The sequence below is a fragment of the Chrysemys picta genome, chromosome 3, assembly GCF_011386835.1.
Source record: "Chrysemys picta bellii isolate R12L10 chromosome 3, ASM1138683v2, whole genome shotgun sequence".
NCBI lineage: Eukaryota > Metazoa > Chordata > Testudines > Emydidae > Chrysemys > Chrysemys picta.
In genome coordinates, this window is record NC_088793.1 from 68,990,240 (window position 1) to 69,009,279 (window position 19,040).

Genomic DNA, 19,040 nt, shown 5'->3' on the forward strand with positions numbered 1-19,040 from the left:
GATCCTGATCACAGAATAAGCAAAAGTGAAATGAAATTACTGTATTTGGAAGTGCAAAATAAAGCTTAACATTAAAATTTTAACTGTAGTAATATCAATATCACTTGAGGAGGGTGTAGGTATCACATGAGTTAGAACTGTAGTCTTAAGTCTGAGACTTTCTTATTTTCTGTTATCTCTGAAATAAGATATATTCCAATATTTATGCCTGGCAGACTAGCTGAAACAGTAAACACGGTAGTTTAAAGGATTATTGGGACCTGTAAGTGGAAGAGCAAGGCCAAAAACTTGGCATTAAAATATTAAATATAGTAATTTTAATATCATATGGATTAGAGGGAAGACTCATGAGTTAGAAGTGTAGTTTTAAGTCCGAGGTCATCTTATATCATATTTCAGAGATAAAACAATATGTTCCAATGTTTATGCAAGGCAGACTAGCTGAAACAGTAAACATGGCAGTTTAAAGAATTATTGGGACCTGTGGGTGAAAAAGCAAGGATAAAAACGAACAAATGTAATTAGTCACTGGGTCATTTGTGGGTTGGGAAGAACATGAATGTCTTTGATAAGATACTTGAAAAATGGACATTGAAGGAGCATTTCTTCTGTTTTAAAAAGGAAATGTCCCATTATAAGATTTAACAAATCTTTGAATGTATAATATATATTCAATTCTAGGTTATCATCTACAAGACATAATTCAATGCACTTTGTTTTGATTCTGCATAAAATAAGATTGGCTTCAGCCTTAAATGAGAAAATTGTATCTATTTAAATTGGTTTAGAAACTAATTTAGTGAAATTGATAAACCCCCTTATGTGGGCGCACTTTCTATTGTAGACTGTGAATTGAAGGGTAGGCAATATTGTACCTATATTTAATGAAGGCTCTTGGAGGAGATCCAGGGAATTATAGACCAGTAAGACTTTATTTATTTGTATTACTGTAGTGCCTAGGAGCCGTGGCCATGGATCAATACCTGGCAAACTGGTTGAAATTGTAATTAAAAAGAGAATAACAAAACATATGGAAGATCATGATTTGGGAGGGTCTAACCAGCAAGGTTTCTGCAAAGGAAAATAGTGAGTAAAGGAAAATTGGTTGACATAATTTAGACTTCCAAAAGGCCTTGCCAAGGTCCCACACAAGAGACTACTAAAGAAGTAAAGTGACCATAGAGTGGGAGGCAAATTATTGCAATGGACCAGAAACTGGCTAGGGGAGACAAAGCAAAGAGTAGGATTAAATGATCAGTATTCATTGTGACAAAAGGTTAACAGTGCGATGCCCCAAGGTTCCATACTAGGTCATGTGTTGTTTATTATATTTATTAATGATCTAGAAACTAGGGTGAGTAAGTAGGTCGTAAAATTTGCAGATGAAAAAGTACATCCCCCACTTTTACATCTCCTATAACCCATTCACACTCCATCTCTTCTCTGTTCCTTTTCTCTTCTACTCGCACCTTCCACCCACCTTCCCATTTCCCTCTCTTTCTCTGTAATACCAGAAGACTTTGATAATGTTCCAGAATTTTAGAACAATAGGTAGCTGTCAAGACCATTCCTGTGAAACTGGCTTGTCAAGCTTGAACCCTTCCTATTCTTAAATAACTTGCTGGAGTATGCCTGTAAACTAAAACTGAATGCTTAAAGAACTGCATCTCTGAAATGTGGTTTTGTGAAAACATACTATTGCCAAGGACATTTGCGCCAAAAAATTACAAGACTGGGGAAAATATAATTTTGTTTATTTAAGGAGCATATGCATATGATTAATGCTACACTTTCCTAATTGTCAACTTCATACTTTAAAATACACACCCCATTTTGGAAATAAAGTGGAATGATTAAAAATTAGAGATGGGTAGAAAATCGGAAATCTAGGTTCATCCTAAACTATGAACGTTCAACCAACATTTTCATTTCCTTGAACAAGTCATTAGAGGTCATTTTAGCAAGATGACTAAGCATGTTGTTGGTGGCAGAAATGCTAATAGAAAATACAAGCTTTTAGTTAAACATTTCAGTTTATTAATTTTGAGAAATTCTTTAACCTCTGAGAACATTTTAGATTTCCTGCCTGAAATGTAGTGTGACCAGTGACAGGTTAAATGAACAGTACAAAAATCAAGGTATTAGAAAAAACATTTTTTCTAGTGCTCCCTATCTTTTGTGCCCTTTTACTCTGTTTAAATGTTACATATGAATATGATTAAATTCCATCTGTTAACTGCATAACACTTCATAAAATATTTATATGTAACGTTTTGTCTTGTTTTTCTTTTAAGTGAATGAATTTTTAGTGTTTGAAGGCCCCATTTTGCTGGATATGCGAATTAAGCATTTAATGAAAGCAAAGCAATTGACTCAAGCAACTTCCCTGGCAAAGTTGTGCTCTGACCATCCAGAAATCAGCACCAAAGGCAGTTTTAAGCAAACCTACCTGGTCTGTCTTTGTTCAGGATCACCAAATGAAAAGCTAATGGAGGAGGTGAGTAAACATTACTTTTAGTTTGTGGTTTTTTTCTATAGGAACTGCAGTATTTATGACAGGTTTCAGAGTAGCAGCCGTGTTAGTCTGTATCCGTAAAAAGAACAGGAGTACTTGTGGCACCTTAGAGACTAACAAATTTATTATTAGTCTCTAAGGCCTTGGCTACACTTACCCGCTAGTTCGACGGCTGGAAATCGAACTTCTGGGTTCGACTTATCGCGTCTAGTCTGGACGCGATAAGTCGAACCCGGAAGTGCTCGCCGTCGACTGCGGTACTCCAGCTCAGCGAGAGGAGTACCGCGGAGTCGACGGGGGAGCCTGCCTGCCGAGTGTGGACCAAGGTAAGTTCGAACTAATTCGAACTAAGGTACTTCGAACTTCAGCTACGTTATTCACGTAGCTGAAGTTGCGTACCTTAGTTCGAATTAGGGGGGTAGTGTAGACCAAGCCTAAGGTGCCACAAGTACTCCTGTTCTTTTTGCAGTATTTATGATGATGTTGGCTTTCCTATAGAAAAGAAATCCCTTGCTTAAAAACAGTATATAAAATGTTGTATGCAACTCTCCCTCTCCCCCCAAATTGCTCATTTTAAGGCTCTCTGTAAAACTGTAATTGGAAATCATATTATTAAAAAAAAAGAGAGAGAGAGAAAGAAATATGGTCTTACGGCTAGCATACAGATTCAGTTCTGGGCTCTGCCACAGCTTTCCTGTGTGAATGCACAAGATACTTGAACTCTCTGTGCTTCAGTTCCCATCTGTAAAATGGGGAAAATAGTACTCGCTTTCTTCTATCCTTTTTCTTCTTGTTTGTTTTAATTGTAAGCTCTTCAGAGATGAGACTGTTTCTTATGATGTTTCTGTATACTGCTTCCTTCTCCGTTAGGCCCCTCTGTTTATCATTTATAAATTATGATGATAAAGAGGCCATGTTCATTTTTGTAATGTGTGACAGGAATATGTATTTATTTATTAATTAGAATACGTGCAGTTACTTAACTTTTAAACTTGTATTTTCCATCCTGCTGGCCAATTTAGGTAATGGTTCTTTGGATGAATGGTACTATAGACAAACAAACATTAAGTCTTACAATATCTTTCAGTTACATGCTTCTATCCATTTTACCGGTGTACAACTTTCCTTTTACTTTAGGCAGATCCAGTATTTTGACATGCTTGTTCTGTCCAGAAGCTCTTGAATTGCTTTAAGTAATTAATTGAAAAATAAGATGTTTGAAAATGTTCATTAAATTCCTTATTCCTGCTTTTCCACAGAGCACCATATTACCACATGATTGAAAACAAAACCATCTAGTCAGACTTCAGTGATCTTGTATTTTTCCTCTCCAGATCGCAGCAGTAGATTGCAAAGATGCCCTAGAAATGATCTGTAACCTAGAGTCTGATGGAGATGAAAAAAGTGCTCTAATTTTATGTGCAGCATTTTTATCTCGTCAACTACAGCAAGGAGAGATGTACTGTGCCTGGTGAGTTAGAATCTCTTTTTGTTTGTTTCTAAGAGTACAACTGGATCATTTAACACTTTAAAATCTATTGGAAGGAGTAGAGCCTGTCAACTTTTTTTTGAAAAAATAAAAGAAAAAGCTTAATATAAAATTAATGCTTTTGTAATAACCCATAATAATTAACATCATTACCTTACAATTCTTCGCTTGTTTCAAAGGCCATATTGTGGATGAGGCATCAGCAGATGACGTGAGTGCTGAGTCACTTCACTTGACAATAAATTAACTGTGTTACGTTGTGGAAACAAATAGTTTTCCATCTGTTAGGCAGGTGATCAGCACTGTAATGAAAACTCTCTCAATTTTAGACAACAATTCTGTTGTCTGGAAGAGCACTTTTCACATAAGTCACCTACTTCTTTTTGCCTGTATTAAAAAATGTGCAGGTTTTCATGTGAAATCTTCCAGCAAGATCTCTCCACAGTCGCATTGAAGCCACATGCTAGTTTAGCAGCGTTTGGTAGTTAAAACAAGCTTTCACTGGGCATCCAGGGAAACTGGCAGATCTTGTTGGGAGGCAGCTGACCCACTGGAACTTTAACTTCAGTCTGGTAAAATTGGTAATTTGCTGGTTTGGTCCCAGTCCTGCTCCGGGATTTGCTAATGCTGACTCCTGTATCTATGTGAAGTATAATTTGAAAATAATGGAACATGGAAGAGCGCAGGGCTTTGCAGTAATGGATCCTGCTGTAGGCTTGGGACCAATCTTTGTGCATCATTCCACTGGTTATCTAAAACACTCTTGTCATTTACACCTTCAGATTTGTTGTTTTCTAATTTATTTTGTTATGAAGCAGCAGTCTGGCCTCCATATTTGTACTTGAATAAAAGCATAAGCATAACAATCTAACTTTATAATGCTAGCTTTCAGAGTAATTAAATATAATAAAGAAATAATGTGTACATAAAGTCTATGCATTAACATAGAATCATAAATATGTAGGGCTGGAAGGGACCGCAAGAGGTCACGTAGTCCATCCACTCATGCTGAGGCAGGATTAGGTATACCTAAATCGGATTAGGTATACCTAAACCATCCCTGACAGGTATTCGTTTAACTTGTTCTTAAAAACCTCCTTTGACAACCTGTTCCACTACTTAACTACCGTTATAGTTAGAAAGTTTTTCCTAATCTCTAACCAAAACTTCCCTTGCTGCAGATTAGGCACATTATTTCTTGTCTGACGTTCAGTGGACATGGAGAACAATTGATCACCCGTTTCTTTATAACAGCCTTTAACATATTTGAAGACTGAACCAGGTTCCCTCTTAATCATCTTTTCTCAAGACTAAACATAAGTTAAAAAAACAGGGTTTCTTCATAGTTCAGGTTTTCTAAACTTTTTATCACATTGGTGGTTCTCCTCTGGACTCTCTCCATTTTGTCAACATCTTTCTTAAAATGTGGCACCCAAAACTGGACACAGTATTCCTGCTGAGGCCTCACCAGTGTCAAGTAGAACAGAACAATTACCTCCTGTGTCTTACATCTGATACTCCTATTAATAAACCCCAGAACAGATGAACTATGATCTTCTTCTATAAAAGAAAGTATGAATTGTTAGGTTTTTTTAGAGAGGCAGCATAAATCCTGTTTTCATCCTTCATATTTTTTTTTAAAAGAACTGCAAATTGATCAAATATAGTGATTGTGTTTGTGCTGCCATTTATTCTGTCTTTTAAAACTCTGTTTCCAGGGAATTGACTCTCTTCTGGAGCAAACTGCAGCAAAGGGTAGAGCCTTCTGTACAAGTGTATCTAGAGAGGTGTCGTCAACTTTCGGTGTTAACTAAGACGGTTTATCATATATTCTTCCTGATTAAAGTAATTAATTCAGAGGTAAGGATACTCTAGAAGGTGTATTTTCATGGCATTTTGAATGGAACATCAGATCAGGATTTGAAAATTTTCTGGATATCAGCTAGCAAGTACATTAAACCTTCGAGCCGTAAGCCTTACCTACTTATGCAAATTGTACCGATTTTAAGTAAATCTGTTTATAAACTGATGTAATTACATCACTGCATCCCCCTTTTGGTAGACTGTTAAATCAGTTTGAGCCTTTCATAGCCATTTGGCTTAAGTTGGTAAGGAATTCACTTAAGATGAATCAATGTAAGACACCCTTAAATTGACTTAAGAATGTCCACACAAAGGGTTGCAGTAACTAAACTGATTTAATTTATTACAACTTTTCATTGTAGACATGAGGGGGAATAGATGTTGCAGCTCAGCAGCTGGGAGACTGGAGAGCTATAGCTGAGGATACAGTCTCCTGTAACATGAGTCCTACGCTCCAAATAGCTTGACAAGTTACTTTAGTGAAGAGAGGAATGTAAGGACCTGATACTCTTTATACTTCAAATATTAATGAAAATAAAATGGGAAAGAAAAAGATTGAGGGGAAAAATTTGAGACTGTCTCTTAATGTTTTAAACAAATTGTAAAAGGCAAAAAACAACTTGGTTGTTGCTTTATGATTCACCATTGAGGGGTTAAGTTACGACTTAACTCTGAAGTATTTTGCTTTTTATGGATTTAGATTTTTCCTAAAAACCAGAAGTCTTCACTGAATGAGCTGTGAATCATTCTCCCTGATAGTAGAAATTTAAGACATAGGAATAGGACTGTTTATTCATAAATACGATCACCTTACTTCTCATTTACACTCTTCAGCAGTGTAGCGGGACTTTAAAGTGAATATAAATGTAACAGAATTATACAAATGTAGGGCTGGAAGAGACCTCGAGAAATCATCAAGTCCAGCCTGTGCTGAGGAAGGAGTAAGTAAACCTAAACCATCCCTGAAAAGTGTTTGTCCAGCCTGTTCTTAAAAACCTCAAATGATGGGGATTCCACAGTATCTCTTGGAAGCCTATTCCAGAGCTTAACTAGCCTGATGGTTAGAAAGTTTTTCTAATAGCTAACCTAAATCTCCCTTGCTGCAAATTAAGGGTTGGTCCACACTAAGCCCCCAGTTCGAACTAAGATACGCAACTTCAGCTACGTGAATAACGTAGCTGAAGTCGAAATGTCTTAGTTCGAACTTAAAGGTACTTACCGCGGGTCCACACGCGGCAGGCAGGCTCCCCCGTCGACTCCGCCTACTCCTCTCGTGGAGCAGGATTACTGGTGTGGACAGCGAGCACTTCCAGGATCGATTTATCGTGTCTAGACAAAACGCGATAAATCGATCTCAGAAGATCGATTGCTTGCCACCAAACCAGCGGGTAAGTATAGACGTACCTTAAGCCTATTACTACTTGTCCTACCTTCAGTGGGTATGGAGAACAATTGATCATTATCCTCTTTATAACAGCCCTTAACATATTTGAAGACTGTTATCGGGTGTCTTCTTTTCTCATGACTAAATATGCCCTTTTTTTTTTTTTATTTTTTTTTTTTAACGTTTCCTCATAAGTCAGATTTTCTAGACCTTTTGTCATTTTTGTTGCTCTCCTTTGGACTCTCTACAGTTAGTCCACATCTTTACTAAAGTTTGGTGTCCAGAACTGGACACAGTACTCCAGCTAAGGCCTCACCAGTGCCAAGTTGAGCGGGACAGTTACCTCTTGTGTCTTACATATAACACTCCTGTTGATACACCCTAGAACGATATTAGCCTTTTTTGCAACTACATCATATTGTTGACTCATATTCAATTTGTGATCCACTATAACCTCCAGATCCTTTTCAGCAGTATAACTACCTAGTCAGTTATTCCCCATTTTGTAGTTGTGCATGGGATTTTTCCTTCAAGTGAAGTACTTTGCCCCAGGCTATTGAATTTCTTCTTGTCTTTAATTTGTCAGTTTTGTTTTTAATTCTAATCCTTTCCTCCAAAGTGCTAGCACGCCTTCCCAGGTTGATGTCATCTACAAATTTCCATTCTAATATCCAAGTCATTAATGTAAATATTGAATAGGATCGGACCCAAAACTGACACCTGCAGGGCCCCACTACGTATGCCCTTCCATGTTGCATAAATTCTCAAAGATAATTACTACTGGTTCAGATTGCTTCAGCTAATTCCTTAAATTCTCTAGGATGAATTTCATGACTTGAATATCTCTCTAATTTACCTAAATATTCTTTAACTCGTTCTTTCCCACTTCTGGCTTGCATTCCTTTTCCTTTGTTATTAGTATTAATTGTGTTGAGACTCTGGTCAACATTACCCTTTTTAGTGACGATTGAAGAAAATAGGCATTAAACACCTAAGCCTTCTTGATGTTATCAGTTATTAGCTCTCCTTCCTTGCTAAGTAGAAGACCTACACTTTCTTTTGTCTTTCTTTTCCTCCTAATATATTTAAAGAACCTCTTCTTATTACCTTTTATGTCCCTTGCTAGGTGTAACTCATTTTGGTCCTTCATTTTTTTTGTTTTTGTCCCTATGTGCTTGTTCTTTTCTTTGGCACTCCTCTTTAGCAATTTGTCCATGTTCTGTAGGATTCCTTTTTGATTTAGCAGTCACTAAAGAGATCCTGATAGAGCCATATTGCCCTCATACTGTTTTTCCTTTGCATCAAGATAGTTTGCAGTTGTGTCTTTAATATCATCTCCTTGAGAAACACCCAGCTCTCCTGAACTCCTTTATCCTTAGATTTTCTTCCCATGAGACCTATGTACCAGTTCTCTTAGTTTAAGTCTGCTATTTTATTTTTGCCATTGTGCTCTCACTCCTTCCTTTCCTTAGAATGATGGTCACTTTCACCCAAATTGCCTTTCACCTTCACAACCAATTTTTCTCTGATTCTTTATCTCCCAACAATTGTATACATTCTTGATTATATAATGCAGCACCTCTTCCCTTTTTACCCTGCCTGTCCTTGAATAAGCTATACCTCTCTATACCAATATTCTAGTCATGAGACTTATCATAGAATCCTAGAATATCAGGGTTGGAAGGCACCTCAGGAGATTATCTAGTCCAACCCCTTGCTCAAAGCAGCACAAATCCCCAGACAGGTTTGTTTTGTTTTGTTTGTTTGTTTTACCCCAGTTCCCTAAATGGCCCCCTCAAGGATTGAACTCACAACCCTGGGTTTAGCAGGCCAATGCTCAAACCACTGAGCTATCCCTCCAAGTCTCTGCCTGGGGGTGTAAAGTGGCCTTAGTGTAAATGAGAATCAGGGTGCTGTGTATTGCTATAGTTAGTGTAACTAGGAAGGTTAGAAGACTTATTGATTACCACACTTCTGCTTCTGTGACCAGAATTCAAGTCCTAAGTTGAAGGTCCTAAGTTAAATGAATCTGATATCAACAGAGTCCCTCTCAAAACTATAACATACAATTTGGCATAATTGGTCGGTTTTGTTTGGGAAAGGCCCAGTACTTCATTAGTACAAAGACTGAACTACTGAACACACTCCTAAAATAAGTAATCCTAACAGGGCAACATGCGGGAGCCTTCTGCATTTTTCATTTGTGTGTGAATTTTAAAAAGGCTGGTGTTTCAGATTCCTTTACCAGCCTGGAAACCAAGTAACCCAACCAAATCATAATGCTCAGGGCTTTATTTCATTGTGGTGCACAGTTCTACAGTGTGAGCTACTAAACTATCATTTTTTAAAACTTAAAATGTGAATAATAAACGCCTTATTATGATTTGCCTTTACAATTTCTTGAAATTCAGGATTTAACAATGAAAATTATCTTGTATTAACAAATGCAGAAACAGTTGAAATAAATTGACTTTTTAAAATTTGTGTCTTTGTACATTGCAGATTGAAGCTGCTGGACTTGCAACCTGCATTGAACTGTGTGTGAAAGCACTGCGTTTGGAATCCAGTGAAAACACAGATGTCAAAATATCCATTTGCAAGACTATCTCCTGTTTGTTGCCCGATGATTTGGAGGTTAAACGTGCTTGTCAATTAAGTGAATTTCTTCTTGAGCCCACTGTGGATGCATACTATGCTGTTGAAATGCTGTATAATCAGCCTGACCAGAAATATGATGAAGAGAATCTTCCAATACCAAATTCATTACGCTGCGAGCTCTTGCTTGTATTGAAAACTCAGTGGCCTTTTGATCCAGAATTCTGGGACTGGAAAACTCTAAAACGTCAGTGTCTTGCATTGATGGGAGAGGAGGCATCCATTGTATCTTCAATAGATGAGTTGAATGACAGTGAAGTATATGAGAAGGTTGAAGACTGCCAAGAGGAGAATAAAGAAACTTCTCTGAATGGTCTTGCTGGCAATTTTGATGAAGCTACAAGCCTGCTTAAAGGCATAAGAGATGAAAAGCAGAAAAAGAGAGAAATTAAAAAACTGAGAGAGAGGGGATTCATATCAGCTAGGTTTAGGAACTGGCAAGCCTACATGCAGTATTGCGTGTTATGTGACAAAGAATTCCTTGGTCATAGAATAGTTAGGCATGCACAGAAACACTATAAAGATGGAATTTACAGTTGCCCTATATGTGCACACAATTTTAATTCTAAAGAAACCTTTGTTCCTCATGTAACTCTACATGTTAAGAAGTCCAGCAAAGAGAGACTGGCTGCTATGAAACCACTGAGAAGATTGGGAAGACCTCCTAAAATTGCAACCACCAGTGAGAATCAGAAGGCTGATGCCATATCCAAGCAGGAACAACGACCCATTAAAAAGAATAGTCTTTATTCAGCAGACTTCATAGTGTTCAACGATAATGATGGTTCAGATGATGAAAATGATGACAAAGATAAACCTTACGTACCAGAGATAATACCAGTTCAAAAACCATTGCCTGTTAATGAATTCACTTGTCCAGTAACATTTTGTAAAAAAGGTTTTAAATACTTTAAAAATTTGATTGCACATGCAAAGGGGCATAAAGATAATGAAGAAGCAAAACGTTTTCTTGAAATGCAAAGCAAAAAAGTGATTTGCCAGTACTGTAGACGACATTTTGTAAGTGTTACTCACCTCAACGATCACTTACAAATGCACTGTGGCAGCAAGCCCTACATCTGCATACAGATGAAATGTAAGGCAGGTTTTAACAGTTATGCTGAGCTGTTAACTCATAGAAAAGAACATCAAGTCTTTAGAGCAAAGTGTATGTTTCCTAAATGTGGCAGAGTGTTTTCAGAAGCATATTTGCTCTATGATCATGAAGCACAACACTATAATACCTATACCTGCAAATTCACAGGCTGTGGAAAAGTTTACCGTTCTCAGAATGAACTAGAAAAACACGGTGAAGATCATAATAAACAGCCTGAAAAAGTGTTAGAGATTGAAGGCCAAACTAATCGAACTGATCTCATTCAGTGTTCAAAAGCTAATGAAAACCCTGAAAGGGTCACTGTAAAAAAGGAATTGATCTCTCCTCTAGACAATAACACAAGTAACTTTACTGAAGCAGAAAGTAATGCGTGGGATCAAATCAAAGTAGAATCAATTGGGACAGAGAGAGCAAATAAATCAGCCAGCACACTGAGGCAAGCTGATTCCCTGTCTGTTGATGGTTTGGAGCAATCTGTCACTGGTCTGGTAAAGAAAGAAGCAACAATTAGAATCAGCAACATCAGGATGCCTATTCTTAGCCAGAAGGTCCGGGATAACTTTGTAAGAAGAGGAAAGTTAGCTTCTGCAGGCAGTAAAATAGATACCAGTAAATCTGTAGTCCGGCAGTTGTGTTCAGCAGCAGAAGATTCTTGCAGTGATTCTTGTCTTCCAGTTTTCCAGGAAAGAAAGGAGGAGGATTGTTTCAGTCAATCCCAGAATATTCAAAACATTTCTGTAAATTCAGACACACCAAAAACAGAAGCTCTTGCATCAAAAAGCCTAGAAAGACAAGTAAGTAATATGATGCCCTTCAGCATGCAGAATCAGACAGGTTATCGAAACAACTTACCCATTTCCAAACTTGACCTTCAAGACAGTATTAAGAGTGCAACTAATCCGTTTAATTTGCCCCTGAAGACATTAGAGAGTATTATATTTCTTCCATCACAGTCCAGCCTAAGCAGTTCTTTAGTTCCAGCTGTACCACCAGCAGCACCAGTTCAGAAATTTAACTGTCAAGTTGAGGGGTGTACTCGAACTTACAACTCCTCACAAAGTATTGGCAAACATATGAAGGCAGCACACCCTGATCAATACGCTGCTTTTAAAATGCAACGTAAGAATAAGAAAACCAGAAAACCCAGCAATTTGCAAAATATGCCTAGTGATGGAAAGATTGTGTATTTTTTGCCATCGCAAGTAGACAACCCCAATAATGCTGCTTTTACATCCCAAAACAAAACTAGTGTAAATGCTGCTTGCTCAAGTCAGTTGCAACATGTCTCAAATACACTTTTCCCAACCCACTTAGAAACTTTATCTAATCCAATGATACCAACAGTGGAAAGTGTCATAAATCCAGTCTGTATTAAAAGTGAACCTGAGAGTGTTTTATGTTCCCAAATGGAAAATCTATCCAATGCAACTTTACCTTCACAATTAGAAGATCTGGCAAAAACAGTTATGCCTTTGAATATTGACAGTGGTTCAGATCCCTTTCTTCCTTTACCTGCCGAAAGCAATTCCATTTCTCTCTTTCCTTCACCAGCAGACCATGTCCCAAATTCAGTCTTCTCGCAGCTGGAAAACAATACAAATCATTTTTCATCACAGCTAGAAGGAAACACTAGTTCTGTTTTTCCAAAGGAGGAAAGTGTTGATGAACCAATTTTTTCTTCTCGAGCAAATAGTGAAAATAACTTCAGTGAAACCACCTCCCAAGTTCCAGCTTCAGAAAAGGTGAAAAAGGATCGTGGACGGGGTCCAAATGGAAAAGAAAGGAAGCCAAAACATAACAAGCGAGCAAAATGGCCAGCAATAATTAGAGATGGCAAATTTATCTGCAGTAGGTGTTTCAGAGTTTTTACTAATCCCAGATCACTTGGTGGTCACTTGTCTAAACGGTCGGTTTGTAAACCCATTGAGGGATCAGAAATTTCTCCGGAAGCCCTGCAGGCTAATGGACAATCTTCTCTACTTGCCAGTATGATTCTTTCCTCAAATGTAGGAAACTTGCAGCAACCCCAGGAGTCTACATTCAATCCAGAAGCATGTTTTAAAGATCCATCATTCCTACAGTTGCTTGCAGCTGAAAATCGTTCAGCTGCTTTTTTGCAGACCATGTTTCCACGGGCTAGTGTGGCTAACTTTAATCCAAGTGGGAATGAGGAAGGAAATGAAATTATTAAACAAGCCTTGGAAACTGCAGGCATTCCAAGTACATTTGATAACACTGAAATGCTTCCACATATAGTTACAACTGGCTGTGTCACTGGTACAACTCAAATGAATGCAGCAGTTCTCTCCAATCCAACTGTATCCCCTCTCTTGCAGACAGTCTGCAACACAAGTACCCTACTAACAAACCAAAACCGGGCCCTAAACAACAAAATTCCTTCATCGGATGACTGCAACAATTTGCCTGTTTTTGCAACAGATGATTTAATGCTAAAGACTATTGAAAATGGCTTGTGCTCTGGCTCATTTTCTAATTCTGTTGCAGCATCACAGAATTTTGCAAGTAATAGTTCGCGAGTTTCGGTTATAAATAGTCCCAAGAATTCAGGATCAAGTACCTTGAATAAGAAGGGGAGCAGTGCTTCAAAGAGAAAGAAAAAAGCAGCTACTCCATTGCTTGCACCTAACTCTTCACAAAAATTAGTAGTAAATGATTTAACAACAATGGGACTTCTAGCCAAAAGCATTGAAGGAAGTGTGCAAGTACCAACAGATAATTTTCAATCAAACTTACTGGCAAACTGTGAGTCTCAGGTGTTGGTGGAAAATCTTACACAAAAACTAAATAATGTTGACAATCAGTTGTTCGTGCCCAATGTCAAAGAAAACTTCAAAACTAATCTGGAGTCTCATGCAGCATTAGCTCCTTTAACAATAAAAACTGAAAATGGTGACTCCCAAATGATGACTCTGAATGCCTGTGCTCAAGGAAATTCTGATTTACAGATTTCAGAGGACAATGTTATTCAAAACTTTGAGAAAACCCTTGAAATAATTAAGACTGCTATGAATTCCCAAATACTTGACGTAAAAAATGAAATCCAGGATGCTGTCATTGGGTCAACCAAGAATACACAAGTAAATACTACAGAACTCCCTCCAGCAAACTGTTCACAGAATGTTAAGTTACCCAACCATACCCAATTTGCAGTACACACTAGGGATGTCATCACTGCAAAGAGTAACTCTTCTCAACCTGAAACTTCTCAAAAGGATGATGTTCAAGTGTTGGAAATTTTAGAGGGTTTGCAGAAACTGAGATTAGAAAATGATACGTCCAGTCAGGTGTCTGATAGTGTATCTCCATGTCCTCCAGCGGATACACTAGCACCGCTTACTGCTGTTGCTGTTGTATCAACTGAGAATACATCCGTGGCCCAGCCATCTTCAGAGACAAGTAATATTCAATTTAGTGACAAAGTCCACAAGCCTTTTGTGTGCCAGGACCAAGGCTGTGATTATAGTGCTATGACAAAGGATGCATTATTTAAACACTATGGCAAGGTACATCAATACACTGCAGAAATGATACTGGAAATCAAGAAGCATCAATTGAAGTATGCCCCATTTAAATGTGTTGTAACTACCTGTCCAAAAACATTCACAAGAAATTCGAATCTCCGAGCACACTGTCAGCTGGTGCATCACTTCACAACGGAGGAAATGGTAAAATTAAAAATAAAAAGACCTTATGGAAGGCGATCTCATAATGAAGCTATAAACATAACCCAACGGCCTGTTGAAATAAAAAATCTGCAGACTCTAATAATGAAAAGTAAAAACGAACCTCGGTTGGTTAAAGGACTTGAAGTAAAGAAGGAGGCTGTCATACAACCTGTAAAAATCCCAGAAAAGCTAATCCCAGAAAAAAAAAATCCTGAAAAACTGGAAAAAGCTCCACAGGTGCTTACTGTTCCTCCAGAGCAATCTAATGCAGCGTCTTTCAGTAATATACAGATACAACCAAAAGTACGCAAAATTAGGAGGCATCGGAAGGAGAAAGAAGAAAGAAAACGCAGGAAACCAGTAACCAAATCTCTTGAGTTTCCTACTAGATATAGTCCTTACAGACCATACCGATGTGTCCATCAAGGCTGTTTTGCAGCTTTTACAATACAGCAAAACCTGATTCTTCATTACCAGGCTGTTCACAAATCAGATTTGCCTGCCTTCTCTGTGGAGGTTGAAGAAGAAAGTGAGCCAAGTAAAGAAGAATGTGATGAAGTTGAAACCAAACAGACGGTGAAAGAATTCAGGTGTGAAGTGAGTGACTGCTCGAGAATATTTCAGGAGATTACTAGTCTGATACAGCATTATATGAAGCTTCATGAGATGACTCCTGAGGAAATCGGAAGCATGAAATCAGCCCTAGATGTTGGACGATTTCCATGTGATCAATCTCAGTGTAAATCTTCATTTACAGCCTATTTTAACTATATTCTACATCTTGAAACAGATCATGGAATTAAGATAAGGCCAAACAAAGTAGAAGATGGCATATACAAGTGTGATTGTGAGGGCTGTGATCGTATGTATGCAACTAGATCAAACCTTCTAAGACACATTTTTAATAAACATAATGATAGGCATAAAGATCACTTAATAAGGCCCAGGCGATTAACACCAGGTCAGGAAAATATTTCCAGCAAGGCAAACCAAGAGAAGCCAATAAAGTCTAAACATAGAGGACTGAAACACAATAGGTCAGGAAAGGAAGGAAACAGATTGTCGATAAAGACCAAACGAAAGAAAAATGTTAACTTGGAAAGCAAGAATACAAAAGGTGGGCAGATTCAAGAAAACAAGGCTTATTCCCTGAAACGTGGAAAACATGTGTATTCGATAAAGGCTATAAATGATGCCTTATCTGAATGTACAAGCAGATTTGTAACACAGTATCCTTGTATGATAAAAGGATGTTCCTCAGTTGTTACAAGTGAGAGTAATATAATTAGACATTATAAATGTCATAAGTTATCTAAGGCATTTACTTCACAACACAGAAATCTTCTTATTGTCTCAAAAAAACACTCTGTCTCACAAGTAAAGGAAGCATCCTCTGAACAAGAGGAAGCTAATAAAAAAAGTGATGTGAAAGAGTCTGATCCATGTTTGCCAGAGAGCAATGATGACTTGAGTACCTCTGCATTACCACAGAGTGAAATTGAGAAAGGCGAGAAAGATGAAGTGGATGAACTGACAGAACTCTTCATTACTAAATTGATTAATGAGGATTGCATGTGTGCTGAAAATCCAGCTAAAACCTCTTCCAGTGTAAATAGTAACTTTCAGGAAACTGTCTCCTGCCACTCAGAAAAGCAAAAATCGAATAATTTAAAGAGAGCAAATAAAGAAAAAAACCTCTCTCAGAATAAAAAGAAAAGACTTGAGAAACCTGAAGAAGTACTGGCAGTTGAATTAAGTAGCATGCGTAGGGAGGAAGAGACTGCTGTTGCTATTCAGACCGCTGAAGAGCAGCCCACAACTTTCGATTGGAGTTCATTTAAGCCTATGGGATTTGAAGTATCATTCCTCAAGTTCCTTGAAGAGTCTGCTGTGAAGCAAAAGAAAAATGCTGAGAGAGACTACCATAGCAGTGGAACCAAAAAAGGGTCTCATTCAAACTCAAAAAAATCCAATGAAAAGACCTCCTTGGCAAGTAGTAATGTTACATGGTCCTGTTCTGAAAGTGAAACCCTTGTACACTTTGCCAACCCATCACAACTTCAGTGCAGTGATAAAGTAAAAATAGTTTTAGACAAGACTCTTAAAGACTGCACTGAGCTTGTGTTGAAGCAACTTCAGGAAATGAAACCTACTGTCAGTCTGAAAAAACTTGAAGGACATTGGGAGGATGATCCAGCAGCTACAGTTGCAAAAGAAATTCTTGTGGGTAATGAGGAAGGGGAATCACATTACTGATAACTGTGTTTTAAACATGATCTGTAATACATTTTTATTTTGAATAGGAAGCCATCAAGCATGCTAGTAATTGTGAAGCTTTTTTATTTTGTTGAAGTGATTTAACCTAGCAGAAACATGACATTAGTCATGTAAATTTCTTATTTGTTTTTATCCCTATGGGACTCGAGGAACAGAATCATTGCTTCAGTTTTGTAAATAGTTGGTCAGAACTTCAACTTTCTATCAAATTGTCCTTTCCATTAACTAAATCTTTGTGAATTGTCTGTGATTGGTATCTTTCACCAGGTCACTTCTCATGTATAACAGTACTTTTATTTGTAGATACATTTTTTGTATATATTTATTATTGTAAATCATTTGCTGCCACCAGCAGTCTGTAAGTCTAAACTATTAAATGACACATTTATATTCGGAATTTTAATTTGTAACGAAGCGATCAAGTTTTTAAAATTGTCCTTTAATCATTTTAAATTAAGAACTTTTTGAACTAAATCTAGATAAGTCTGCCATATCCAGTTTATTTTGCTTAAAGCATTTATTTACAGGAAAGAAGCTGGATAAGATCACATTTCATATGTTCAGCACATACTGACAGTTCTCATTTTTTGTAAATTTTAACATCCAGTATCTTTGGATGGTATTCATATGTAGTTAAGTCATAAATTTAAATAGTTTTCCTATAACTACATTTTTCATTGCTTTTAATTGGGTACAAAGCTATTATGATTCCATAATACAATGGAAATGTGAATAAAAATAGTTTGCTACATTGGAGATTTTAAACAGCATTTGGTATTGAAGAACCTGTTGTGAATGTGATAGAAAATTAGTAGTGTGGAGCAGTGTATATATTTGAGGTGGTGATTTGTGAAGTAGCCCAGTATTGCCTTAAATAAAATCACATTTCATTTCTTGTTTTATACATGTGATCTTATGAAGGTTATTTTTGTTTCTGTAACTTAAATTGATGTATAGTTTAATTTTTTTGTTTGTATTTTTTAAAAAAATGCTACTTTGGAAACAGTGGGATCTGGGGGAGAGTTTTTTGGTTTTTTTTTTTATTTGTTTGTTTTTAAATAATGGCTTTTAAAATGTGTTTATTTTGACCATACCAGAGTGGTATCTGTCTATAAATATGAGTCCTCATGCCATGTCATTTAAAACTGAATAAGTGGAGCACTTTCTAAAAAGAAAGGTAGAGATTGGGAACTCATAGACAAAATATCTGTACTCTACAGGTGGCATAGGTTCCCTCTGCACTCATCTTTCCTCTTGCTGACTGTTTTTGGCAACGATTTTGCCTACTCTGTATTTCCACACTGGAATGAGCATTGGAAGCAGTGCCACCTGTCATAACTGGGATTTGTGAGATCTCTCTTTATGCTGCTAACTGCAGTGACAAGTATCTAATTTGTTTAGTAACCAAAACAGTAAATTAGTGGGAGCTCTCATTATCAAAGAAAATTTAAAATGTTTTAAAACAATATATAAGATTATCCTTAATTTACACTGAACCAGCCAGCTATAGTGTTTGGTACCAAAAATCATTTTCCTTAGATTCTTCACTTTTTTTATAAAATTCAATACCCATGTTAGCACCTTTCCTTATTACATAAGAACTAAACATGTTGATGTTAACAGTCTATACACACACACACACACGCTGTTTATGATTGCATTTCAGACTTAGCAGTGAATCTATACTGTTCACAATCACTTGTTTCTAATTAGTTTGTTTCTCATATGTTCGTACCTAGGGACCAGATCCACAAATGGACTTAGGTGCTGCAGTGCTCAGCAACACAGTGCCTACAAAATCACAGGAATAACACTGCAATCCACATAGCCTGAGTTAGGTGTCTAGGTTCCCTATACAATTAATGGGGAGAATTAGCTGCTTTACAATGAGATCCACAAAAGCCAGCATGTTAGATGTTGTGGGAGATGCTGACCCAAAGGGGGTGTGCTAAGCCTAGTCTCTTTCTCAGAGAGCTGCTTCCTTGTAGGCCAGACTTTGGTGATTATCTGCTGCTTAGCGATCCATGAATGGGAACCTGTTTCCTGGTGTTGTG

General features: G+C 37.3%; 1 protein-coding gene across 5 annotated transcripts in view; it reads left to right on the top strand.

Annotated features, from left to right (window-relative positions):
* ZNF292 (zinc finger protein 292) overlaps positions 1 to 17,890 on the top strand; it is a 61,261-nt gene extending 43,371 nt beyond the window's left edge. For 3 of the 5 annotated variants that reach the window (XM_005299686.4, XM_042857565.2, XM_065588194.1), the window contains 4 exons: positions 2,295 to 2,497; positions 3,850 to 3,986; positions 5,723 to 5,864; positions 9,754 to 17,890. In XM_005299686.4, coding sequence (XP_005299743.2) covers positions 2,295 to 2,497; positions 3,850 to 3,986; positions 5,723 to 5,864; positions 9,754 to 16,965 — 7,694 coding nt within the window. In that variant the 3' untranslated portion in view covers positions 16,966 to 17,890. Of the gene's footprint in view, positions 1 to 2,294; positions 2,498 to 3,774; positions 3,987 to 5,722; positions 5,865 to 9,753 lie in introns of those variants that run through there. The other 2 variants (XM_042857566.2, XM_065588195.1) reach the window with 2 other exon arrangements.
* The last annotated feature ends 1,150 nt before the right edge of the window (positions 17,891 to 19,040 follow it).